Genomic DNA, 27,994 nt, shown 5'->3' with positions numbered 1-27,994 from the left:
TGGCTAAGTAGTGACTCACCAACCCGTCTGCATTCACTAGACACAGGAAACATAACGGGCTTCTTGATCTCCATTTTGTTGGGAGTCATGGCAGTTTTAACCTATTATACAACCTTATTTCGGACACAGCAACAGTCGTAGGCCTCTGATGTGAGAAAGATGTCATTTATTGAACATGACAAACTGTTTTTGAAAATCTGAAAACATTGTTTGAATGGACAGTAAAATGTGCAACCTTATTTAACATCTCAATAGGATCGCAGGCCAAACCTTTTCAGCTGGGGGACATAATTGCGCTGTTATGCTTTGTCTCCAGAGCCTGATGGATGCAATTTGTCTGATGCGTCTTTGTTCCAAACATTTAATCAATACAGATGCATTTCATGAGTCCCAAATTTATGGTTGCTTGCCCACAGGATTGTGAAATGACATCTGATGCTCTTTGGCTAATGACATGACAAAAAGTGCTTCATCACAAAACAGAATAGAAGAGAACAGTTTGGCAGGTGCATTTAAAGGGTAACTCCACCAACTGTATTCATTAAAGTGTGTTTACGGGTCTTGGAGAGTACTCTTGTATATGTGGAAAAGTAGTAGAAAGCCTTTTGTGGCTCCAGAGGAAGCTGCATGTAGTCTGATAAATTGTTCCCAGTGATGTCACTCAGTGGCTGTGTTGCATTGTGGGTAGTATAGTTGGCAGGTTGTTAGAAGGAAGAAGAACGTGTGGAATAAAAAAGCTGATAACTCTGGTTCTGCTGTATTGATAATTTGCTTTTAAACCGTCCATAATGAATCTAACAGTGTTATGGGAGTACCTGGAGCCTACATTACCCACAATGCAACTCAGCAAATGAGTGACATCACTGGTGGCTGTTTGTCAGATTACATGCAGATTCCTCTGGAGCCACAAAAGGCTTTATACCACTTTTTTCACATGCAGTAGTCCTGCCCAAGACCTCTTAGATTGTGTAAAACTTGTGGAGTTACCCTTTAAGAAGTCACCATGCAAACAAAACCCCTTCATGTGGCTTATAGATTAATAAGGTACTTCTTAGTAGTTCTGTCTTCACATTACGTTTTTGCTGATACACTCATTTATTCTATGTGATGATAATGAAGAGATGGCAAAGCACAAATGAGTGAAACAAGACCAGGAGATTTCAGATTCCATTATTATTGTTAAAATTGTGGTTTTAATGTGTTACAATCACAATAAAATGATTTAAAGCCACAGTGTGCAGGGTTTAGGGGGATTTAGAAGGACCTATTAGCAGAAATGTAATACAATAGTCATAATTATGTTTTCATAATTGTTTTCATAACAAAAATTTGTGTATAATCACCTGTAAAATGGAATTTTCCAGGTGATTTTTGTGTTTTTGTTACCATAGCATGAGATTTTTATATCAACAGAGGGAGTGGGTCCTCTTCTATGGAGTCTGCCATGTTCCTACAGCAGCCCAGAAAGGACAAACCAACCACTGGCTCCAGGGTCGGCAGGTGGGAGGGAGGGTGAGGTGAGGTGTATTTATTTTGTTGCAATCTGTAACCTCACCGCTACAAGCCACTTAATCCTACACACTGGTCCTTTAAAGCTTGCAACTGCACAGATCCCAAACTAACCTTCCCATGGGTAGCATCTAATTAGACACTTGGCAATATCTGTGTTTTTCCTGGACTGACATTAAAAAGGACGACTAATGTCCTATATCCTGTTTTAATGATGAGAAAACAATTATTACATATTTCAGGATCATGCTGTATCATGTCACATGTCTGGTTTGATCCACTGATAAAGCTAAAAAATAAATAAACACAAAGATTTTCTTTAAAAACACATTTTTTCCCTCCGTTCTGGACCAGAGCCAAGACATTCAGGCTTCTGTCTCTCAGGGGGAGAGATCAAATTCTTGTGAGTTTAAAGCTCTCCAGTCCTAGACGCACTTTATTATCACTAGCGTGACAGAGACAAAATAAATAACATTAAAGTCAGACATGAACCTCAACTGCTGCTCAATCTCAATCAGAGGGCAGTAGGTTATAAAAATAACAGACATAAAAAACTGACACTCAAAATACATTTACAGTTTAATCTACACTTAAAAAGCTCACCTATGCAAAGGTGTATAAGACATGTAATTCATGCAAAAGTCTTCTCCTCCTCTTCTGTGAACACCAGCAGCATTTAAACATCTAAGATTGTGTTCTCTTCTTGTCACAAATTAATGTTCAGAATGTTTTTGAAGACTCGTTTAAAGTTGCCGTTGCAGAGCGGGTATATAAAAGGGTTGAGAGTGGAGTTCATGTAACCGAGCCATATGGTAAACATGTGAAGGTCATGGTGCACGCACTCTTTGCAGACCGCCATGACCATGAAAACAATGAAGTACGGGATCCAGCACAACAAGAATGCAGCAATTATGCAGCCCAACTGCTTGGCCGCCTTGTGCTCTTTATGGATCCTCAGGCTCTGTATTCGCTGACGTGATTGGCCGATAAACCTTTGCCACGTCTGTCTGAGGGTCACTGCGTTAGCTGGGTCCAATTTGGCATCTTCGACCCCTTCGTCAGTCCAGGGCAGAGCGTGACTGGGGTCGTAGTTGTTATAGAGCACAGAGGGGAATCTCTGCACGTCTGACACCTGACTGATATCACAGACGCCGCTCACTGAGTTTGGCACCGTGACGTGACATTCATTCAAAGACGCCTGAAGTTTGTTCTCGTTATGCCCCTCTGGGCAAACGACATCCTGTGGCACCGAAGATTGACTCAGGGGAGTCTCAGTGTCTGAATGCTTGTCCTCAGGGGACAAGGAGCACCTTTTGGCCTTTTGTGCCATTCGGAGTCGTTTTGTTGTGATGGCAAGAAATGACGTCTGCTGGCACTTTACACCGATTTTTCTGTGAGATCTGGATGAAGCCGTTTTAGATTTATCAGCATCCTCGAGGGAATACGTCTGATCGAGAGTGTTTTGGTCCAACAGGCGTTGTTTTTTGGAGAGTTTCAGTGGAACCTCACATTCCCTCTTGGGTGATTTAGTGTCACTTTTCACGGGTGATTGAGCATTTTGTACATTCTCATTTTCCCCAAATGAGTCTGTCGGATGAATGATTCTTTCCCTGTCCCTGAGATGTTGCCTTACTGCCAAGTAGATGTTCGTATAAAACCACAGCATCAAAATTGAGGGTACATAGAAGTTGAAGACGGCAGTAATAACCTTAAACCACGTGACAAAGCGGAAATCTGTGTCACACTTGCTCTCCTCCTCGGGTTTAAGGTCTACATGAGTGAAAGACCTCCATCCTAAAATTGGAATAATCCACATAATGGACAGCAGCCAGGCTCCAGAAATCATCACGCTCGCTTTTCCACGCGTCCGATATTTCAGGTACTTGAGCGGCTGTCTGACAGAGCGGTACCGATCCAAACACAGGATAAACAAGCTGAAAATTGAGGCTGTGCTCGCCACGTAGTCCATAATAAGCCAGAATTGGCAGACGGCCCGCCCAAGCTTCCATTCATCCTCTAACAAATACACCAGGTTCAGAGGCATGACCGTGGTGCCCACAATGAGATCTGCCACAGACAGGCTGACAATGTAGAGGTTCCCGACGGTGTGGAGGCTCTTCTCTCTCTTCACGGCGTAGAGAACGAGCAGGTTCATTATGACTGTCAGGAGGGAGAGGAGGCCCAGAATGACACCCAGAAGGGCGTTGTGGACGCGGTCATGGAGGGTCAGGGTGTGATTGCTCGTAAGTGGGTCACCATCGATGAGGCTGTTGTTGCTGTTATTGACATAGCTGTTGAGGGGAGGAGGGTCTATGGTAGGAGACAGACCAGAATCCATCATGATAGGTGAGATGGTCACCTCTAGATCCAGTCACATTGTGGAAAATTTGAGGACGGTGTGGCTTTGACTGTCAGCCAGGACATGTGTGGTTTCAAGCTGGTGAGGAAGTTTGGATCCAACACTTACAGCAGCAGACCTTTATGTCAAAAGGTCGTCCTTTGAATACTGGAAAAGGCGTTACTTTGTGTTGTCTTGCAAATCCATGAAATCCAAAATGTTAACACCTGGAAAACATAAAGAAAAAAGAAAACATTACAATGAGTAACACGTTCGTCCTTCACTCAAACATGTATAAGTTACTGTTACTTCACTTGAATGTTCATCAATCACCGTGCGGAAAGATGGATGTGCAGAGTTTAAAATGAGAAGACTGTTTACATAATCAGCAGCTGAAAGAGCAGAGTTTCTCTGTGCTTCCCTGAGTTTAAGTTTAAGACGCGCTGATCTATGTCTGATATACAACCTGTACAACTACTATGGACTTTTCAGTGAAGTAGGAGACATCTCATCTAAAGTATTCCTTTACAAGTAAAACTGCATTCAAAATACAATATATTTCATAGACTTGTAAACTCTTAATCTGAGAAATAACAAGTTAGTAGTTGTTAAGATGTCAGATAATTGTAGTGGAGCAGAAGTAACACAAAATGAAAATACTAAGGGAAGTACAAAATCCTATAGTACAGAACAAATGTACTGACTTGTAACTTGTTTTGTGGAAAATGCCTATATAAAGAAACTTAAAAACAGCGCCACACTTGCTCTACTCGTTTTACTTTTCTGATTTGGATATGCAGTATTAATAAGCTAAACTCTCTTTTGCTCCTTCTTTCTCACTGTCCAGCTGGCTTCCTTTAACACTCACATAAGGGGAGGGTGGCAAATCCCATCATCGACACAGCAGTAGACAAACTGCGTGATTGGAGGATAGGTGACACTGACATGCTGCCGTTGGCTTATGATGGAATTTAGGTCTGGGAAAAATCCTTTACTACACCATGTTTGATCAAACCTTTGAGTCTGCAAAGCACAGCAAGACTTCTCATTGTAAAACATATCAATGTATGCTGCTGGAAAAGCTCTGGTCTCAACCGTTCGTGGCATTGATTTTAAAGAGAGTGGACTGAAAATAAACCGTTGCCATGGAGGCAGATGGGTGTTTCTCTATGTATCTTCTGCAGACGTGCCTTTCTGTGATTAATGTGTTAATTCAAATACGTAATACGGCCTTTTTGGCACCTTCACACTCAATATAAAACACCTTTTTTTTTTTTTTTTTTTTTACTTATCATGCATGTTTTTTTGCCAAACATCACCTCCCACTCAATTCTTCACAACACTGAAACAAGGAGTTTCAGGGTGATAGATTCAATAATGCCAACGTACATGTGAATCAGAATCCTCATGTTGGGATCTACAGCAAAAGCCAACGAATACATGAAAGAATAAAACTGTAAAAGGTTTAAGAATATGGACATGTGAGGTTTGGCGTTGCATCACAAAGAAATGGATTTCCAAACTTATATGTAACATGTACATATGTGAAATCGAAAGACTCGAGATTCAAAGAGTCAACGATTTATTTGTCAATTCTGCCACTTGTACAGGACATACAGAGGATCGAAATGTTGTTCCCTCAGACCCACAGGGTGGAAAGAAAAGATAAAAGATGAAAAATGTATATAGAGAAATATAAAAATATAAAGTATAAAGCAAACAAGGCACGGGCACTCAAATAAGGGGAGGGGTAGAGCTGGGCAATATGGCCTTAAAACAATATGACAATATTTTTAGGCTATATTGGGATACATGATATATATCTTTAAATCTCCAATTGTACCAAATACAGTGAAATCGATATTGCAAAAATATTGTTGGCATGACAGTTGGTACTGATGAAAAATATTAATTCCTGCACACATTTCTTTGTATTACCTCTGCATTGATTTATTCAAAAGAGGTTGACGTTTCGGTCACAAAGGCCTTTCTCAAGACTTATAAAACATCTTCGTGACTGAAACATCGACCTTGTTTGAATAAATCAATGCAGAGGTTTAAAAATATGTCTGCTGGAATTAAACGTTTTCATTGGAATTGAGTTTTGGGGAGTATTTGATTCCCTGCGCCACAACCAAGTGGTCTGCATGTTTCATTTCATCCTTCCACTCATCTTGCGCAGGACTATTAGTTCTTTCACAAATGAGCAACACAATAATGATAAAGAATAATCCATAATGTGGATATAATTCAACATGGGTACAGGAAATGTGGGTATAAAGTGGGCAAAAGTCTTTTTACTGTAGCAGACCAGCCTTTAAAGTTGCAATATGAACAAATTTAGTTTAAAACATTCAAATGATCAACAGGATGTGAGGAAACAACAGTTTTGACGTTATGTACTATGTTGCAGAGATATGTACTGAAGTAAGCATGCTAATCAGCTAGCCCCAGGCCCGAAAACCTTTGTGCTAGCGGCGTAAAAACCAACACTACCCCAGTTGTCCGGCTAGCTGCACAGCTAACTGAGCTAACAAGCTAACAGTAGCAGGGTCATGGATGTATAAACAGAATACAGGTAGCAGCAGTTAGCAGTTACTCTGGTGATATGTTGCCCTTTATTTGTTGGTAGAATGAATTCAAGAGGCGGCCAATTCTGACATATTTCACCTTTTAAAACCAGGAAAAAAATCAAGACTTATGCCATATCCATCTATCAATCTGAGAAGATCATCTCATCATAACGATATAATATCAATATGTTGCCCAGTTGTAGGGGAAGCTAACACTTTTTGCTGATAACTAAGCAGAATTCCTATAGAAAAAGTACATTTTCATTCCCACTGATCTAGTGTCTCGTTGTTGTCTGGCCGACATCTCCATATCATTCTCTAACTATGTCTGAATATCTGCGTCTGCTTACTCATGAGTGATGACACAATTTGGAGGAGAAAGGAAAAAAAATTCACAAGTGTTTAGAGATAAGTGGGAGTAAAAATCCATTGACAACAGCAGTGGGGGCTGAAAGGCTTTCAGCAGTGCATCATCACAAACTGACTCATCCTGACTGTCGTCGGGGTTTTGATATGAAAATGGAGCAATGTTGGAAAATTCAAGTTTGTCTGCTTCCATCAGTCCCCATATTTACCTATATTCGCCTCCACCAAATTATGACATGAGTAAGACTGAAAGTATTCTGTGGATGCTGTATGGTGGAGTCTCCACAGACCTTCAGGAGACAGTGAGAGGAGCATAATGCCAAGAGTAAAAGGTTCATATTGGTGATAAAGTCACATTTCAGACCAAGATGTATGTGTGAAGGGCAAAGAAAACACCCATGTACATACAGTATAAGCCTTTGCTGTCCTTCATTGAGTCACTGGAGCCTCACAAAAGAAACTTTAATTGAAAACACTCAGATGAATTGTCATCAGCTTCCTTAATGCTCTTTGGCTCGGAATCTGAGCTGAGATGTTTGATTGCAAACCTTTTCCTCCCTCTGTTTACAGCCTCTGTGTTTATACATTAACTGCCTGCGCAACATAAATATTTAATATCCTTATTACTCACCGAAATCGCAAAGAATAACAAAGATTTACAACAAAAACGGATGAAAAGCAGAAAAAAAAGACAAAATCGCTGCGCGTTTTCTGCGCGTCGCACCATAAAGGGTCAGGATCTCTATCCAACACTAATGGTTCAATGTGATTATCAGTAATGACCACTGCCTCTCTGATTTCATTACAAAAGAGCGGGAACACAGATGAATCGTGCAGTCTTTTGCCCTGTTTTAGACCTGATGGGAGCCTCTCTAACAAAAAACGAAGAATGGCTCCAATAATGTGCCAAACACCACGAACCACCTGTTGAGCCGCTGCGGGGACTCACGCATGAAAACTTTGACAACATTTCAGTCGGACAACAACATGGCTTAAAAAATAATATGTAATACCAGTGCGTCTCTCCAGAGAGAGTTTCCGACTTACCAGCTCCGTGCGTAAATTACCAGGGAAGTCCGTTTTAATTCCAGCCTGTATTCCGGGTCAGAAAACGAGTGAAGGACAGAGGTTGGAATTACAAGAAAAAGTCTTCCTCCCTCCCTCTCGCTCTCCCTCTCTCTCTCTCTCCCTCCCTCTACCACAGCTCTGCACTGAGTTCAGACTTTGAGGTTTATATGATCCATAAAGATTACCTCGTCACTGGAAAGGGTTACCTGATGCAGTGGCGCACACTGACTCACTGTATGATTCACTCATCACAGTTGATTATACTGTAAGCAGGAGGAGGGGGTGTAACTTCCTCTCCTGACCCCATGAAACCTGGACATTTAAATGTTTGCAGTATTGTAAAACATCTATGCAAATCTCTTAACTTGTACAGCTGCATCAGTCAATGGAAACCCTGTATCAGAGAGAGAGAGAGGTAAGAGTGGGAGCTGCATGGATTATTAGTAGGGTAGATGAGGACAGCGGTAACAAGGGACCATGGTAACATCATATATTCCTCCAATCACAAGACACAAGCAAAAATGCTGAAACTCAGTGTGCCAAGCAGTTGTCAATCAGAAACACGCTGCTGTTCTGTCAACAGGATCACTCATCAAGCAGAGAGTGATGATCCTGGTTTCAGGCGTTTTTTCCATGTTATCTCCTCACCTGAAGAGCCAGTCGCTCCAAGTGTGAGCCATACACCAGCTGTCCACCCACACCAATGTGTGCGCTCCAGTGTATGTTGAGCATATAGATGACTGCTATCCCAAGTGTACACTACCAGACGTGTTGTCAGGTTAAGAAAAAATGTATATTTAGTGAGGTGTGAATCAGATGCATTTCCTTTGGGAAGAGTCCGAGGAAGCAACCTGCAACAGAGAGATCAGTTATGAAAAATAAAAATACTCATTTAATGTGTTAGAGAAACACTGTTAACCCAACACCAGGAAAGTGAAAGTGGGAGGAAGGGTGTAAAGGGCTTAGGTGTTATCTTTTTTTATTGCCACAAGTTTTTATTACACCTGTACCGGACCCGAATAATATTTATTTAGGGCAGACTTGTTTTTGAGTGTGTACAGTGGCGTCAGAGAGTCTGACACCACTTGTCAAAACACAATAATGTTTGTGTTTGATATTTCCCACATTGGCTTTAATGACAACATGAACTCAACCTGGAATGGAGGAAAGTTTTTGACTACAGGTTTCTTTGCAAGAACTATTTGAAGACTGAGGATTGACGAGACCAGGCTGTCAAGGACTTTTCTCCATGCGAGGTCAAGTACATGCTATTTGCCTATTATAACTCGAGCGGAACTCAGGAGAGTGCCTACCTCCGCCAAGGACAAGTAGTACAATTTAATTAATTCAAGTCCAACACAATATCAAACTTGAGAGCTGTTTTACTGAAAAAATTTAAACCACCGATAACTACTTAACTCCACAGCGAATTGTACTTCTCGAAGATTGATGTATTATTCCCTGAGAAGTGGCTGAGACAGAGACACCATTCACACTATTATGAGACACTGTACCATCAAAATGATGTTGAAGCTGTTACTTTAATGTCAAAAAGTTACATAATGTTGCTTAAACAAAAATTTATAAAAGCACCCTATATCCCAATTTTAAAGTAAGTGAGAAAAAATCCCTGGATTCGTCCCTTTAACTGAATCCGCACCAGAAGTTAATGGGGTCTGTTCTGGGCTGAGACCCATCTGCCATCTAAATTTCATGGAAATCTGTTTAGTAGTTGTTGTGTAATCCTGCTGACAAACCAACCAACAAAAGGGCAACATAACCTCCTTGGCAGAGGTAATTAATACTTGTTTGTATTGACTTCATTTGAGTTGCAACACCTTATAATGCATTGCCAAAATATAACAACTGCAAACCAAAAGGAATGAAAGTTTCAATATGAACACCTTCATCCACTGAGAGCTAATAATGTTGAGCATTAGCTGTTACTTTCACAATCAACATGACGTGACATTTGCCAACTATGAATTATGATTTTCTGTTCTGACAGTGTTCTCGCTCGACAGCGCCGGGTTTCCCATTGGGAAAGCTCTGATAAAATATCAAGCCTGTTTGATAACATCCAGCAAATCTCACGGCGGTGATGTGACGAGGCTCTTAATGATCTTCCTCATGCGCTGATTCTGAGAATTAGTCTGTGAAAGTTCGTGAGTCAGAAAACTCAAGTAGTTTCTTTCTGTTGCAAGCATTACACAGACAGGAAACATTTAGGATTGATGAAACTGTATCTGGAGATACACAGTTAGAAACTGTACTGTAAGTTAAGCCTGATAGTGGAGTAAAGGGTGACATTTCTTCAAGCTGGGAGTGTGAACTGTGAACAAAGTTTGGTCTGTATGCAAGTAAAAGGTCAGGAAATACAGACATTGGAAAATAAAAACTTTGGCCAAATGATGTTATTACAAGAAAGGTCACAGAGACACTAAAGCCATTAGATGTTGCCCTCGTGGGAGTGTGTATAGGTCTACTGGATTTTCTCCACAGTTTTTGAGATGTCTAAACAAACCTCTGCTCCTCAGTAGCACCTGAGGTTCATACAAAGATAATTTGTATAGTACTGAACATGAAACTAACCTCATATGGGTGAAAAATCTCACACTAACATTCAATGGCTACGCTAAGTCAGTGCACTATTAACTATTAAGTATGTTACATACATATAGTAATATAGTAATACGCAAGAATGACTATCATAGATAAAGATTTACATTAATGAATCTTTTACCATTAAAGGAGTTTGGTCATTGTCAGAATACGTACGACATTACTCATCTAGCTGTAATCTTGAGATAACAAGTGACAGGTTTTGATGAGCTTTGTCTGATGAGGCAAATTTGAATTAGAAACACAGAATACATACGGTACAAATGTTCTCAAAATATTCACTAGCTCATTGGTCCCCCTATATCCCAGTGAGAACATGAGCTCTGATGATATGAATACTTATGGTTTGGGTAAAACCATACAATAAAGGTGCATTAATTAATATTAGTTACTGAGTAATTAGCATTAACTAACAATTAATTAAGACCATTAATAAATGTTTAATTACGGTTAAGTAATGCTGTTTCTTAACTCTGATGCATTTACAAATTGTTACTTAAAGTTCTAGTATCTAGGATTTAGTGGCACCTAGTGGTGGTGTTGCAGATTGCAGCCAACTGAACACTCCTCGTCTCATCCTCCACGAGGCAGAAAATGAAAAAAGCCTCTCTCTTGAGCCAGTGTTTAGCTTGTTCTGAGCTACTGTAGAAACATGGTAGCGTAACATGGTGGTCTCTGTGGAAAAGGCTGCACTCCCTCTGTCCACTGATCATAACTTTTACCAAAAATAGGCCACAAGTTGTGAATGGACAAGTAAGTGGATAATAATTACCTTCAAATAAACACATATGGAACAGTTGTGAACTTCATTACTATGTTAATTCACAGCTTTATCAACCATATACTGATATACTTTGAATAGCATGTAAACTCTTAATAAAGTGTGAATAATAATTCATTCCTATTATTGGATTCATTAACTGGAAGTTAATGCTTACTGCTATATGAAATGTTGTTAAATAATGTACTCCTATTGTAAAGTGTTACCCTACTGGTATGTTTTATATTTCTGTCAATGCAGTCACAAAACAGCTTCCACAATCAACTTTAATCAAATTGTATTAACTGATATTTGTTAAGTAACCCTTACATGCAGCAAAAGGTAGTAATTATTTTCAAATGAACATGAACATTTCAGCCAGGCATATTATTCTCGAAGGTCAAATTTCCAAGCTCAATTTATTATTTACCAATGTCTTGAATAAAGCGATGTGATTATATGATGCTGTGTTTCCGCTGGTTGCGCTGACTGTCTGTGTAACATTATTTTACATGTCTTAATTTGCATGTTGTTTGCCTTACTCTAAGTTTTATATCCTGTATCCTGCTCTGTTATTACATCTTGTGTCGCTTTGTTTCATCATTTGAATCGCTAATTTAGCGTCTGAAAATTTGCCTTTTGGCTAACACTGGCTCTTTACAGTGTTGATCCATGTGCATTATCCCTGAAAGAAAAAAAAAGGTATTATCTCAACATCATAAACATCAGATGTTTTAGATGTTTTCAGTCTCTCCCTACGGACTGCGACTCCCCTGACTTCACTCTGCCCAACTTTAGTTTGAGAAGAGTTCAAAATCATTCGGAATAACACCTTTTCTAGGTATGTGTATGTGGTGCATGCAACGTGTCACCTACACAATAAAGACAGCTGTTAGTCTGCCGTCAGACAGCTGCAGACTTGGACTATTGAAAGTGGCTCTGGGTCACATGTATAAAGTGTGCATGAATTGTGAACTGTTACACATCCAGGTTAGACAGCTGCATTGGCTATGCAAGATGGAAACTTAGCTGTTATTTGACAGTCACAGTTGAAAGATGCCTGGTGAAGACTAACTGGAAACACATGTCGTAAGGTATTTTGTGTTACACCTGTTCCTTTTCAAGCAGGGGAGTCGTTACAATTCATCTTGATGTTTATTTCAGTCTCGTTGTGCAAAACGGTGGATGCACTTACAAAATCATTATAACTGTGTCGCTACCATGCCTTCTCTCCCCTACAGGAAAAGCTGCAGGGTGAAGAGGTGATGAAAATAAAGAAAGGGCGGAAGGAAGGAAGAAAAGGAGGAAGGGAGAGAGGGTGGAGTGAGATGGAGAAAAGAAGGATGAGATGAAAAGGGGAAAGAGGGTTTGAAGAAAGGGACCAGGGGTGTGTGTGTGTGTGTGTGTGTGTGTGTGTGTGTGTGTGTGTGTGTGTGTGTGTGTGTGTGTGTGTGTGTGTGTGCGCGTGTGGATTGAGGAGAAGATAAGACAAGGAGGAAATTGTAACCTAAACTGAAGATTGTGACAGAAGTGACCTCAAGATCTCCAGATATTGAACTCCTGGCGCCCTTGGGGAAAATCCCTTTTTTTAACAAATACCGTCAAGGTAGTCGAGTATAGTTTCATGAAAACAGGAAGGCAGCCATTGTTTATAAAAATTGTGAATGCTTAGTTCGCCTCCTCTGGATAAAGATGTTAGTTTCATATGAGGAGAAGGACATGAGCAGGGTAGCTGTGACACATGAGCCACCAGGAAACTGATATGGACTGATCAATATCTACATTCTATAATTCAAATAAAATCAGTGTAAGATGTCATCACCATGATCCAAACTGTACATAAACGAAGATTTAAACTGGCAGACTGGGATATGGATGCGCAGCGGTGACAAGATTTGCTTCCCATCCCTGCTGCACAGCTGTGTGTGAGTAATCTGATTTCTTTTGTGTGCGTGCACCTGTTTGTAGTGTCTGCGCAGTCAACGTGAGAATGTGTGTACACGGTCTTGTGCGTGTGAATGAGCACAGAGGTCTCCCTAATTTCATTAGGGTGAATCTGTACTATGGGAGTCCATAATAGCCCATAATTACAGAGTGTAGGGAAAGAAACAGGCCAGTTACAGCGCATTGTTGCGTGGCGTGATCCTATCTACCGAATTAAGCCAGATGCTTCTAATGGAAGTCAATCATTGGTCATAGACGTCAAGTGTATTATTTATGCTGCTGAGTTCCATTTATTATTTGAAACTAAACTAAAAATCTTTGGCTTTCTTTGACCTTAAACATTTACCGCTCGCACAAAAAGCAATATTACATGTCTCTTTTGTGCTCCCTTGCCATAGCAACACTTGAAAAATCATACTACCATGTCAATGTTTTGCAGGTCAATGGTGACATCTGCTGGTCACTCCTATACATGCTGTAATATTCCATAAAAGAGGCCTGGCAAAGGAGTGATCACCTTTTATGTGATGCTACAAGCTCCTGTTTGTACTTTAAATCATTATAATCTTTTCTAAATCCTTTGTGAACTCGAGTCCAGTCAGATTATCTCTACCATCAATCGCACTTGAGGTGAAGATCTCTGGCTAATCTCCCTTCACGTGTGGGAGTTGACTTTGTAACCTTTCAGTTCAGCCTCGGTAAACAAACCCATCAATAGTTAAGTCTTTAAAGTAGTCAGAAAGATCAACCTTAATGACAGTAGTTCATTCCAGGCTGCTAATCAGTGTTTTATCCTCTTCATTTTACAATATATACTGCAGGAAGAGGAGCTGACCTTCATTTCTCCCATCCTCCTATGACTGCTCCTTCCCCCTGTTCCCATCCTTTCCCCATCCTTTACTCCTCCTCACATGTTCTCCCCTCCAGGCATCTCTCTCTCCCTCTTCTCTCTTTTCTCTTGCCAATTTCAACACCTCCTTACTTCTTTCACTGCAGCTACTTCCTGCCTGTCCAGTTCACTTTGTTTAAGATGTTCTTATTTCCGAGACTCTTGATATCATCAAAATTACAGAATGCATGCCACTTTGTCAGGTGGTTTCAGGCAGTGTGCCTCCAAACCTAATAATATTGAAACAGCAGAGTGAGACAGTGATGGATGAGGATACTGTATGTATGAAAGTACTCATTTACATGTAAAAGTCCTGCATTGAGAATATGGTACTTAAAGCAACATTATGTAACCTTAAAATAACAGCTTCAACATCATTGTGAAGAGTGAGAGGGTAGGAGAGGGTAGGATCACAGCGTTACATACATGTTTACTTCAAGTTTTGTTAGCGCCTACATTACGTCTGACAGACTGTTACGATTGTGCTGTTGCACTCAGGAACTGTGGGGGGCGCCAAATCGGCTGTAACTGTAATACGATTATGCATTTTCATTAGAACAGCATTTTTCTGGAGCTGTTTTTGTAACTATTTCACACAGGGCTGAAGCTTCTTTTTCAAAATGGATTAAGCTGTTGTTTATTATCTCAATAAATTCCTCAACTGTTATGTTTGCAAAACACCCAAAAATTGTGAGAAATTATGTCACAATACCCCAGAGCACAAAGTGACATCCATATATCATCTAAATTCAGGTTTCTTTTGCCTGAGACCTAATGAAGACAAGCTTACGAGCTTGTGCTCAGCTAATAGGGCCCCTTAGCTCCATGGCTAACTGAGCTACTTGCTAATGGCAGCCAGCCCCTGCATCCAAAGATAGCTGCGAAGAGTAAAGTGAGCAGCTGTTTGCAGTTATGCTTCGCTCTATAGTTCTGAAGCTACCTTTAAATTCCATCTATTTCTGACACATTACACCTTTAATCTATAATAATGCATCATATATTGCAAGCTTTTCATATGTTTTGCATGTCGCTGTAAAATATTTACAGTGTAATAAAAAGTCAAATATTTACCTCTGCATGCGTATAAAGTGATGTGAAATGGAAATGCTCCCATATAGTACAAATACGTCAAATGTGTATTTTTGTGCAGTACTTGAGATTCCACCGCTAGAGTGGATTAGTCAGCAGGGAGCTTGCCTTTCAACTAGAGGGGGGGAAAAAAGCATCTGTCCTTCTGAAGTGTCCTTGAGCAAGACACTTAATCCTCAGCAGCTCTGCTGATTTGGATTTGTAACAGTCTCTGTGTAGCTGCACCAAATCTCTTTAAATGAGAACTGCGTTAACATGTAATTTCTGCACTTAGTCATGTTACTTTGATGACACATTTATCTTCAACATGAAACCACATCAGAACATAAAAGGGATGTGAGCTTTTTTTTTTTTTAAAGCAGAATATATTTCGTCACATCGTTTGAATTGTTTTTTTAATTAAAAACATGGAGGATGAATGCAGCAATTTCAAAATCAATCAATCAAAATGAGTAAAACAATTATTACAAAACATGTTCTCAGGCACATTTCATCATTTGAATAAGGTCATCAATCTGCCTCCCAGTTGACTTGATTTCAACATTTTGTCGTCATGTCAGCATTTTCCAAGCCGTGCTGCATCTGATAAGTGCATTTGTCAGGCTGCGTATCAGAGCCCTTTTCAGCGGCAGTCTTTTTGCCGTCGTTGAGGCGAGGCGACTGGCATTAACTAGAATGACAGAGGCCCACTTCATACGCCCTCTACATCATCTTCACTTTCCCTTTTTATAAACCTCTCATCAGCCTCCCTCTCTCCCTCTCGCTCGCCCCGTCTCTCTCTCTCAAATCCCTCTTCTCTCCCCTCTTCCACTTAATTTTCTCCAATTTACTCCGCTTCCCCCACCTCCTCTCCTCTCGCTGCCTTCCTCCATCCCTCAGTCTCTTGGGCGTTTTGCAGTCACATAGTCAGGCATGTGAGGTGAAGGACTTATGTAATCTGCTCTCTCCATACAGTTTCTCTGCCTCTTTTTTGTTTCTGTCTTACTGTCTTTCTCTCAACAGTGGGGCTAATTGAACAATGAAGCAGAGGCAAATGTCAGATGAATCCTATTGTGAATGCACACAGCTGGATGTATTGTCAACTGACTGTGATGACATTTCACAGTCTTTTGTTGATATACGATGTATATTTTCTTCAAGATGACATAAATAATCAAAATAATTCTATATATTTCTGAGGAATTACAGACACGTGCAGTCTTATCTCTTCCTATCCTGCTTTAAGATGTCGTGCTGAACACTGATGAGCAGGCAATTAACTTTTACAATTGCAGAAAAAAAGGTCAATGTTGGGGGGGAAAAATGCCAAACAAACCACAAGCTTAATCCATCCTGACTAAGCAGAAATAGTGAGGTGTTGGCATATTGGATAATTCCATCCCAGCAAATAGCCGGCAACGTGGAGGAAGGCAATATTCAGTCAAATCCGCGTGATAGATAGCAGAGAGGCTCATCACGCAAGTCTATCCATCCTGAAATTCAATTTATATTCCTCCAGTCGCACCTCAGGAAAACTTGGTCTGATTGAGAAGTGGCTGACTGGGGACTTAAGGTATTTCATCACATGAGCTCCCGCATAAGTGATATATATGTGTGTGATACTCTGAATTGTAAATAAATGCAGAAGAAATTGCAAAAGTTTACAGATTGCATTCGCCTCTTGTGTGTTTTTGCCAGAAGCGTTTCTATAATACTGGAGGTAGTTTGTCATTAAAGGTGCACTCTGTAGTTTTGTGAAGGACATTTTAATCAGAGGAGAAAGATCTTCATTGACTGATATTCTTTATGCCTAAATGAACTAGATAAACAGCCTCTCTTCGTTTTCATGACTGAATAAACTGAATAAACAAACTGACCTTAATGGACAACACAATTTCATACGTCTTTTCTTTGTTTATATGTGGCGGACCCTGCCACCTTTGTAGCTTCAAACAGTGTTCTGGGGACCTTATTTTCCTCTGAGAAGAGCTTGTTTATTCAGTTATGGATAAAATGAATATTTCTGAGTTTGTATTATTACCTCATGAATATTGTAAATGTTAAAATTCTGAGTTTGAATTTCTTCTCCAAAACAACATAGCGCCCTTTAAGGATTAATTAAAAGACCAAATGTGATGGAGGATCTTAAAGGTAAATAATTATCAAAGAAAACAAAAGGATGTTAAAGGAGTTCACTGAAACGTCGGTGCACCTCACGATCTGTCGGTATTCATTTACAGACATGAATCTCCTACGTTGGCTGAGCTACAGCTCCACAAAGCTAATTTCCACTGAGCATCTGACTCAGTTCTCGCTGTCTAAGACAGACACTGTGCATAATGCAAATGTGCGTATGAGTGCATGTGTGTGTACGTGTGTGCATTCTTTGCATGTGTGTCTGCCTGTGTGTGGGTGCCTGGGTGGTGGATTGACTTGAACCCAGGGGCAGTCCTGGAATAGACAGACTCACTCATCTGTTTCTAATGAAGAATAATGCAGTGCACTGGACACAGACAAAAGCCTTGCACTCTCATTCACATGCACACACACACACACACACACACACACACACACACACACACACACACACACACACACACACACACACACACACACACACACACACACGCACACACACGGGGCAAACATGCACCCTTATTGTTACACACAGTCATGCATTGTACACACTCACACGTGCACCTACGACACATACCCATGGGTGCACACAGCGAGATCCTGCAGGCCCCATTAACAGTTTCTGGCCTTTAATAGCTCACACACAACGGTCCACAGCCACACACATACAAGGAATACAAACGAAGCCTGCACAAACATATCTGCAGATAGAGAGGCATGCTTGTTTCATGTTTTGAGATGCTCACCAAAAGGTAAAAGTAAGATGAAATGCAGCTGGATCCCATAATAATAAAATGAAATAATTACTAAAATAATTAAAATGAAATGACATACTTAATTCTTGAGTTGAACATTATCACACTGCAGAGCGGGTGCTGGGGAGTTAAAAAAAAAAAATACTTGAAATGTCCTTCAGGGATTTGGTATCTTTGCTTTGGTGTTTTATTGGACAGGACAGCTGTAAGTGTCCCCAGGGATGTTTCTGACTTTATGCCCCAGGTTAACAAACAAATTAGGCTCCTACAATAACAAGAAAAAGTCATTAACTTTATCATAAAAAAACATACCTTGAAAGTTTACATAAAAATGGTTGTTGAAAAAAAAAAAATCATAATCTTTGATCAATAGCAAAAAGATGAAAAAACAAACAAACAAAGATTAGTTTCATTATCATCAAGTCTTCTTTGCATTTCACATTTCATAACAGATTCTGAAGTTGAGCGCTCGTTTGCTGCAAAAATAACCCAACACAATCATCTCTGGGTTAGATGTTGCATTATTCCGTTATTTTTGCTGTTGTGCACGCATGTAGGCTACACATCAAATGCGCAACGACTCCTTGATTTGTTGGTGCTGATGGCCCCTCCAACTCTCGTTCGCTGTCACGCAACTGCTGGCAGCCTGAAATGTGTTTTCAAGCGAAAAGTCTGCAGTTCAGAGCTCAGCAGTACGCTGCATGTCAAACACCACTGCTAAAGCCATATATGATGAGCCTCTGGCGCTGAAGCATGGTGACACGGTGATACAGCGACATGACACTGAGAGATAAGAGAGTTAATGGTTTTTCTGCTGGCATCAAACTTGCAACTGCATGAAAATGCTCCATATGTTACAAATAATTTTGGTAACACTACCGCCTACAGAGAGTTTACAAAGTATTTTTGGAACATTTCAAGAGATTCAACAGTTCAACTGTTTAATTTTGTCTGTAGATGTTTACCAGATTATCGAGTATACGAATTCCTGAACATGCAATGCAATGCATGAAACAACAAGATGCATTTGTGTGTATTTTTTCATATTTGGGATCAACTCTTTAATGAAATACAGAAAGCACGAGTCACAGTGTAAGAGTTTGTAATGGAAACAGAAGTAGTAATTTGGAAAAATCATTTTGCAGTTTCAGCATTCAACCCATCACGAGAATGAGAGAAAAGCTGGCAATTCTGTTTTTGCAAACCATAGACGATTAAACTGTACATTTATTTATGTTGCAACTTTCCTTTAGGTTAAAATTTCTATTTTACGCTGTGCTTATGGCCTGGTTAGGTTTAGGCACAAAACAAAACTTGGTTAGGGTTAAGAAAAGATCACGTTTTAGTCACGTAAAAAAAAAAAAAGAAAAGAAAAAAATAGTTTTGGCCTCACAGACAAGGTTGGAGATGTTTGTCGCCACGCACACAAATTCTCCTGAGCTCTCCTGAAAAATATCCAGTGGTTTCACGCTTACAAATGTTAAAAAACTGTGGTCCCTTATCGGAAAATATCCAGCGGTGTCACACATACATATGTTGAAACGCAGTCTCGAACTGCTGTCACTGACTTGGCAGCCTACTCAACTGTCACTCCATAAGGCCACCACCACCACCTCCACCTCTGGATATGACAGTCAGGTTATAAACATGTACTGTGAGTATGATGCGACAGATGTTGTAGAAATGCCAATATGGTATGTAGCCTATGACACATGGACATATCAGTGGTTTGCAGGAACTTAACTGCCAACATGTTATCCTGGCGACTGGGCTACAACATTATTTTCAAGGCAGGTTTGTTTAAGTTTATCCATGGACACGACAGCAGGTGAACTATACATTACAGATAAGGCCTGCAGTGAGGTTTGCCATGAAGAGGGGGAGTCGTTTTTGATTGATTGACAATCTGTATAAAATCTGTATTACCCTCAATATTACAGAATCTCTTCACATTAAATGTGAGCAAACTGACTACAGAACAGGTTAGCTAAAACTGCATTTTGTATAAAGATGAATCTACAAACCTTGGCACTTGGACTTTTGATGACATATTACCTTTCAACAAACAATATATTTGTTTACTGGTAACCTCTTCAACCTGATTAAGAAAATCTGCCACTTTATTAGGGATAAGTACTGTAAGTGGAATAAAGGTGAAGACGCATCAGCACACAGTCCTTCTGGCAGCTGTTAAGTTACACTGCAGAATTATTACAGCGTTGTGCCACTGCTGATTTCATTTAGTGAAGAAGGTAATGAGGAGGGTCAGGCGTGGCAGGATTTAGCAGAGGGTTTTTAGTCAAACATTAGAAACTCTGACCGGTGAAACAAGCTTATGTCATTCCAACTAAAGCACAGAAGAAAACTCCTAAAGCACGTTGTGCAGTGATGTCTAATTCAGTTGTGCTAAGAGAGGAAGAAGAGAACAGGAAGAGGGGACTTTGTTTAGGCTAGTTTTACTTTCAGACGTCAAAATTTTCATCTTTTGTTTGTTTTGTTTCTCTCATTTCCCAACTCAAACTGTCTCAAACCTCTCTCTACCTCTTTTTTCATTCCTCCCGGTCAATTTCCGTCTCCGTCTACTTCTGTCTCTTGTCTATCTTTTCGTCACTATTTTTCCACATAAATTTAAAAGACTATTTCAGAAATTGCACCATAAAATTACTGGACAGTTTGATCAAAAGGATCACACACAAACAGCAGAACAAGAAATATTATTATCTTCATTCCAAGCATGGAGTCTTCATTACCCACAAAGCAACTTGACTGCTGAGAATTCAGTTCAGGCTATTCAGGTGCGTTATGCTAGCAGCACCTAATGTGGCTTTTAGCCTTGAGCCTCAAGCAGAGATGAGGAGCGGGCTACAGAGGTCTGGTAATCTGACTTCTTTCTAACTCCACACCTTCACATTATATTTACTTTTTTAATTTGTAGTCCTCTGACCCAACCAATGACTCAAGTGACATCACTTGAGGCAACTTAGACTGTTGTGACCAAAGCAACCCGATTGCCAGAAGTCATGTTGGCAATGATTGTTCCTGCACAACAAGGAATCTTGGATTCTTTATGTTGCAGCTTTATGTTTCTTTAGGTTCAATTTTCTATTTTATGTTGTGACAATGCTGTGCTTATGCTCTAGTTAGGTTTAGGCCCAAAAACCAAGTGGTTAGATTTAGGAAAAGATGTTTGAGACATGTTCTCTTAATATACCTGGTTTTGTCACCAAAAACACAGCGGGAAATTGTCCCGAGGTCTCCTTGAAAGTATCTGTAGCTTTAGGGAGTAGAGCGGGTCGATCAGTGATCTGAAGGTTGTTGGCTCGATTCCTTGCCTGCAAATCGAAGTATTCTTGAGCAAGATACTGAACCCCAAATTGTTACTGATGAGCAGGTTGGCACCTTGTATGGCAGCCTTTTCAGTGTATGAATACCATTTCTCTTTATTTTTTTCATCCGCCTCATTGCCTGTGCTGTTTGCTACTTTTTATCAGACATATTCCCAATTAGAGGCAGCTATATTAGCAAGACTTGTGTGCTGCTTAATCATAAAGACGGTTTATATCTCAGCAGGGATGTATTTCCTTTCTCGGAGGTGCAGATCGTACAAGCTAGATGGCTGTCGGCTGTAGTCTTTGCGGTGTAGTTAAGTGCAGCTTTTTGGCCAAGTCAACGGAGATGTGATGTGACACAAGCCTTGTTGCAGCTCGTTCTTTGTCAGTTAGGCGTGTCACGGCCTTTACACACTTTCTTTCTAAAGCACTCACAGAGATACAGAACCAAATGTATATAATTGCACAGTTTCAAGAGCCATTGACCTTCAGGGCCCATACTGCATGTTTTTCCAGTCACACAAATTTGTAAAGCTCGAGCGTCCTGGGGCTAAGAGACATTATCACACAGACACTACACAGTGAGCGAGCGAGCGAGCGAGCGAGAGAGAGAGAGAGAGAGAGAGAGAGAGAGAGAGCGAGAGAGAGAGAGAGAGAGACATTATCTGTGCAATTCCAAGCCCTGTCCATCATGTGGCAGTGTGCAGCTTCTTAGGAGCTGCTGTCACAATGGAGCCGAGCCAGTCAAAGTCAGCCTAATCCCTCACACACACACACACACACACACACACACACACACACACACACACACACACACACACACACACACACACACACACACACACACACACACACACTCAGATATGTCTGGTCTTTATCTCTGTGTGCAGCTTGAAGCTTACAGCCTGCCTCCCCCCTGCGTTCTCCTGCTCCTCTCTCTTTGATGCCTCTCTGGAAACACAGGACCTGCTAATGGAGACAAGGAAAAGGCTTCTCACTACACTGCCTTCTTGTCATTCATGCCAATTCATTACAGTAATGTTTGAAAAGGAGGGGGAAATGGATGGAGAAAGAAAAAACACATTTGCTGTGTCTGTTTTCCTTTTTGTATTTGTAGAAATATACCCGTTTAGCAGAGCACTGACGGACGGTCGTAACAAATTTTAATGATGTTTGAAGACTCGCCAAAGAAGCGACCGAGGAATGGTGCATTTTTCTTTGTCTGCATATATGCTAAGTGGAAGTGATTATTGTCGGTGCATTTATTGAGGAAGACAGTCCCATTCTTCTTCCTATTTTCTGCCTCACTCTTTTTCTCTCTCATTCTCTGTTTGTATTTTTTTTGTCTTGAACTACAATTGACATACAATGGAAATTTAGTGAGCAAGTGCATCCGAGTTGTTGACTAAAAATTCACAAGACAAATATTATGTGTACAGACGAGGGGAAATGAGTCATCCATAATCCAAACAGAGTAAGAGAATTAGTCGTAAGAGTTATTTTTCCTCTGACACAAAATGTGTTCTTCAGGAACAAACAGCTCCCCTTACATAAAGTGACGCTCGCTCACTTGGTATTGGGCACAACTTTGCCACACTTTTTTTGTTTCTGAATATGCCAAAGACCACAAAGGGTTGTTCTCGGTTTAAATATCTGAGTTTAAGTTTCTAAGTTCTTTTAGACTTTGGAAACAGCGGTTAAGTAAACAGCCCCCCACAAGGTCCGTGCAGTAGCTATTGTCAAGCTTTCACTACCTTGACATCTGTGTGTGTCTTCAACAGCTACTGACTCAACCTCATGGTGAGGCTGTATCGTCAAGGTTTCGTTATAGTATGGTTCACATGGTATCTTTGTAAATAAAATTCTAAGTACATACACTATGTGGCCAAATGTATGTGGACACACCATTCACATCCTTTTGTTTACTTTTGATCTGAGATTGTTTTCTATAGTTTGGGCCCTTAATTAAGGGCTAATTATGTTTGTTTACAATAAGTTCCAGTTAGAAAACCCCTGCGTCCTGTAGCTTACATGCAATTTCACTTTCTTTTTTCTTTATGACGTAATTTAAAGTGTCTCATACATCTAAAATGCAGCACATTCACTAACATTAGGTTGGAGGCATAATTTGCCTGCTGGGCCAAAGACTAAAGAAAAGTGACCTTGAGTGTACCCAAAACTAGCAGTTAGTCTGACCAGGGTTGAGATGATGCTGTTGTTTAGAGATGGCTTATCAAAGACGCTAGCGAAGCAACTCATCTATGGAGATTTCATCATTAGTATGCAGATATGCAAATCACACTCTCCTTGCCCCTCCCATCAGACTCCTCTCCACGCCAAAACGGTGACAGAAAGTTGACACTGAAAAGATACAGACATCGTAATAATCCTGTTACTAAAAAAAGACAAGGGTGAAGGAAAAATCTGAACATTGTCATTGAAAAACACATCAAAATCCAAAAAGATATCAAAGTAAAATGAAATGATAAATGTCTGTTTTTTCTGTCATTATTTTCAGTGCCAAATATTTGTTTCAGTGCCAATACAACTTTTTCAAATACTAATGTTTCAATGCTAGTGTTTCCTTTGTTAGTTTAGGTTTTGTTTTCAATGACAAATTTCATTTTTCGATGCCACTGTTCAATGTCACTGTTCTGGCTCCATACACATCACATAAATAAGATTGGTCGAACTACTGTTTAAATCTTTAAACGTTACACAGTTACAGCTGAAAATCACAACAGAAATAATGCAGAGACCATCTTGTGATGAGATCTCAACAGCCCCAACGTCCGTCAACGTGTTCACATTCTGACCCTTGACTGCTCAGTGGTCATTACTACATTATTACATGAGTACTCAGTACTTGTGGGTCGGACCACACCTATCTTTGAACTCAGCCTTCATTTTGAAATGTTTCCTGACTGCATCTTACAGAGTGTTGATGCTATCGCGCTGAAAAAATCTGTCCACAGACAGACAGATAGACATGAACACCTGCCAAAATACTCATAACTGCTTCTGTGGTAGCTCCCCCTATAGTAGTGTCTCCAGGGTCACATTATTGACACGATGACACACACACAGAGACTTCCAAGTTGAAAACTATACTGGTTTGCAGATTTCACATCTCTCCGCAATGCAAATCAACTGCCAGTCGTCTACCCAGAAGTGACTGTTGTAAGTGGGATGTCACGGTTATTTGGTCTTTTCCAATTAAGGGAAATCTCAGTGCTACAACATACAATGGTATTTTCAACAATAGCTTGCTCCCAACTTAGTATTTGGCTATTTTAAAAAAAAATGACAGTGCCTCCTGTGCAAAAAGATGAGGTCCAAAAAGAAATGGTTTTAAAAATTTGGTCTGGAGGAACTTGACTGGTCTTCACAGGCACCTGACCTCAACCCCATCCAAGGAAACACACAGACACATGAAGGCAGTCGCCTGGGAGTCGACATTGAGGGGACAAAATGTTTTATTGTATGTATTATAATGGCTGAGATTAGGGATTAATAAAGACAACCATATCCATAATCATAAAAAAATCTATGCCTTCCTATATTAACAGAAGTTCCAATATTATGGCCATGGTTTAGCAAATTGTTTTTGTCCCTTTGCCCTGAAACACATAAAGAAACAGCCCTTCAGAGGTACATTTACAGACCAAAACATCTCACATGACCACACCCATTCTCACAAATAAACACATATCCATCTTTCCCCTACAAACACTTCCTCTCTTCCTGTCACACACTCAGAGTCAGTGATCCCTACTGTGCAGTCAAATTCATCTTTGTTCTACAGAAAGACAGTTTGATTTATAGCACTTTGTTGTGCGGCGGTTTGAGCCCCGATCTTGGCTGCGAGAAAAGAAGGAACCACTCAATTATTACCTTTTATGGCTTTATTCCACCTCAACAATGGCGCTGTCATCCTGCAATGGCACCCCGGTGTTATTCAGTACAGCACTCAGCATATTTTATGTTGACTGTTTATCATAACAATGAGGAGGATGACGGATTTGAGATTATCCAAATGTGATTTTGACCTTGTGTTAACAAGGAACAGAAAACATCAAGATGATTTGCATAACAGCTGTGAAACAATATGATTCAGCTGGAGTGTGATGTGTTTGTGAAAGTTGTTTAATATATCGCTCCTGTGTGAGATATTTAGAAGCTCGATTCACACTTACTGTACAAAACAAAGGTCGATATTGAGGCAAGCTGCTGAAGAGAGGATGCAATGTGTGAGTGGAGACTGCAGGGTAGTTAGCCATTCAGAACAAGACCTGTGACCTATTTTGGCATGAAAGCGAACAGCATGAGTTTAACATGAAAAATGACTGGGAACAAAGAGCCACTAATCACTCACGCTGAGAAATAAAACCTCACCACATGAATGAAAACAAAAAAGTAAAATAAAATAGAAACAAATGAGAGAGTCATGTGAATGTCTGAGAAAATAGGTAATGGGAAAATAAGTACCAAATGAGGTATTCTGGGCTACTTTATACCTCATTACAGTTCAGAGGGAAATTTTGCACTTTTAACTCCACTACATTTATCTGAAAGTTGTAGTTAATACTTACCTTTGCAGATTAAGACAAGACATATGATCATCTTATAAAATCCGATGCATTGTTTTAAATAATGTTACCTTTGAGATATGCTTTCTGCAGGCAGACATCCTTTAAGTTTCACATGGCCAGAAGTGACAGCTATCCTGCAAGTCAGGAGGAAGAGGTGTAAAATTATGTCCTGACCTTTATACTTTGAAAAACCACATGAGGCTCCACTGCAGAGGTGACACTGTCAAAATGGAGAAGAAGATAAAAAAGAGCCACCATCAAGATGTTTTTGAGACTGCTCTTTCTGGAAAGATGAAAGCGCTGATACTCTTTTCAAATAGCCTAAAATGGCCTCAGTGATATATCAGCAGCACACTGAAATGTGAGGATGTGGATGTTGGACTATGGTTTGTGTCCTCTATATTTTGTTTCAACCTGGTGGCCATGTGTCCCAAGCCTTAACCATGGGTCAGTGTGCTATTTGTTTCAGCAAGGCACTGAGGCTTGTCATCATTCTTTTTTGTTACTTGCTTAACAGTGTGTTGATATAACTTAAGAAACCTCATGTGTGCACAAAATCACACAAAATTTGCTGTAGCTACTTCATGATGCCCTCTCTTCACTGATGCAATTGCAAACTGAGAGAGAACACAGGCATTGGTGTATTTATAATCTTAAACGTATCCTAAACTTTTATAATATCATGAACAACCTTGACCCTTTAGATTTTGGGGACACTCTCAAAGGCTTGTTAAATGCTGGAGGTTATAGAGAGCCGAAGTCACGCCCCTTACAGTGGACGCCATGGGACCTTATTTCGGAAAAAACTTTGGATGGTGGTGAATGAGGAAAGACTATGTTTGTCGATTTAAAATAGAATTTTTCAAGTCAAGAAAGTCGCAGTTTGTTGTAATTAAAGCAAAATACCATGTACATCGTCTAGCTTGACACATGTTGACAACACCAACATGGCCACCGACTCGGTACAGAAAAGGTACTAAAAAAGATGAAACAACAACAACAAATCTGGCCATAATGACAACTGCAGTTATGTGAAAGGGTAGTTTTTATCGGGTTTGTGAGCAAGCTAAATGGAGGAGCAGTTCTACAATGTTTCAGTTACAGGTTTTGACGACCGTTCAACGAGACAACATCACTTACGCGACTGTTGACTGTGTTGTCTTTATGATTACATATTTTCACACTCTTATGTTTCATTAATTTTATAATAGTGATTTGTTCACTGTGAAGACATAGCATTGGAAGCCTTTTAAACCTGTGTTGAATGTTATCAACATGTATAGAGACATATGACGTGCAACATATTGTGACGGCTGGTCAATAGAATCACACAGACCTTCATTGACTTTATGAAACTAGTTTATTATATATATTTATAAATCAGCAGAGGAAATATGATATTGTTAGTGAGTTAAATATATAATCTGCAATAAAAATGTAGATTAAAAATGTTAGTGAGATGTGACGTATTTCCGGCCTGGAGCCAATACAAGAGATGGGAGTTTGCAGGCATTTAGCTGAGTTACACAGCAGGTGGCAGCAGAGAGCGAGTGGCGCGATGTGATAGCTTAAACTGGACCAGAGGAAGATGATTCACTCGTCTTTTTGAGCTGGATTAACAAGTAGTCTTTGTTTTGTTTTCCCTGCCTCTTTTTCCAGCCATCGGGATCACACGCAGCCTGGATTAAGACAGGTATGATTCATTTGAAGCATTTTTCAGAGAGGTTTGATGTTCAGGCTGTTTTCAGTCCTCAGTCTTAGGTTGCAACTTTCTTTTGGTTTAGCTAATGTTTCTGTTTTACCTTGTGACAATGCTGTGCTTATGGTCTGGTTAAGTTTTCACACACAAAGAAAACGCTTGGCAGAAAAACATCATGTTTTGGCTTAAATACCTGGTTTTGTCGCCACAAACACTGCCGGATATGTCCAGAGAGCCACGTGGCCTGAACACTGACGTCAGTTCCGCCTCCCGATATGAAAGGCAGGTGACACACATGTAATGTGGACTTGATATGATACGTTTTGTTGAAACGTAATGTAATGTT

The 27,994-nt window shown here is 40.1% G+C and overlaps 1 protein-coding gene across 2 annotated transcripts; it reads right to left on the bottom strand.

The window, feature by feature from the left end:
• Positions 1-146: 146 nt before the first annotated feature.
• hrh1 (histamine receptor H1) lies at positions 147-27,915 on the bottom strand. 2 transcript variants are annotated; one of them, XM_084347694.1, is made up of 3 exons: positions 27,842-27,915; positions 26,018-26,083; positions 147-4,074 (listed from the first exon to the last, which is right to left on the bottom strand). In XM_084347694.1, the coding sequence occupies exon 3, from the start codon at positions 3,848-3,850 to the stop codon at positions 2,216-2,218; it is 1,635 nt and encodes a 544-aa protein (XP_084203820.1). In that variant the 5' UTR covers positions 3,851-4,074; positions 26,018-26,083; positions 27,842-27,915; the 3' UTR covers positions 147-2,215. The 2 variants fall into 2 exon arrangements, with proteins under 2 accessions (XP_084203820.1, XP_084203819.1); XM_084347693.1 differs by lacking the exons at positions 26,018-26,083; positions 27,842-27,915 and adding an exon at positions 7,834-7,948.
• Between the last annotated feature and the right edge of the window lie 79 nt (positions 27,916-27,994).

Source organism: Pagrus pagrus, assembly GCF_965226575.1.
Source record: "Pagrus pagrus genome assembly, chromosome: 3".
NCBI lineage: Eukaryota > Metazoa > Chordata > Actinopteri > Spariformes > Sparidae > Pagrus > Pagrus pagrus.
This window is presented reverse-complemented; position numbering and strand designations above follow the sequence as displayed.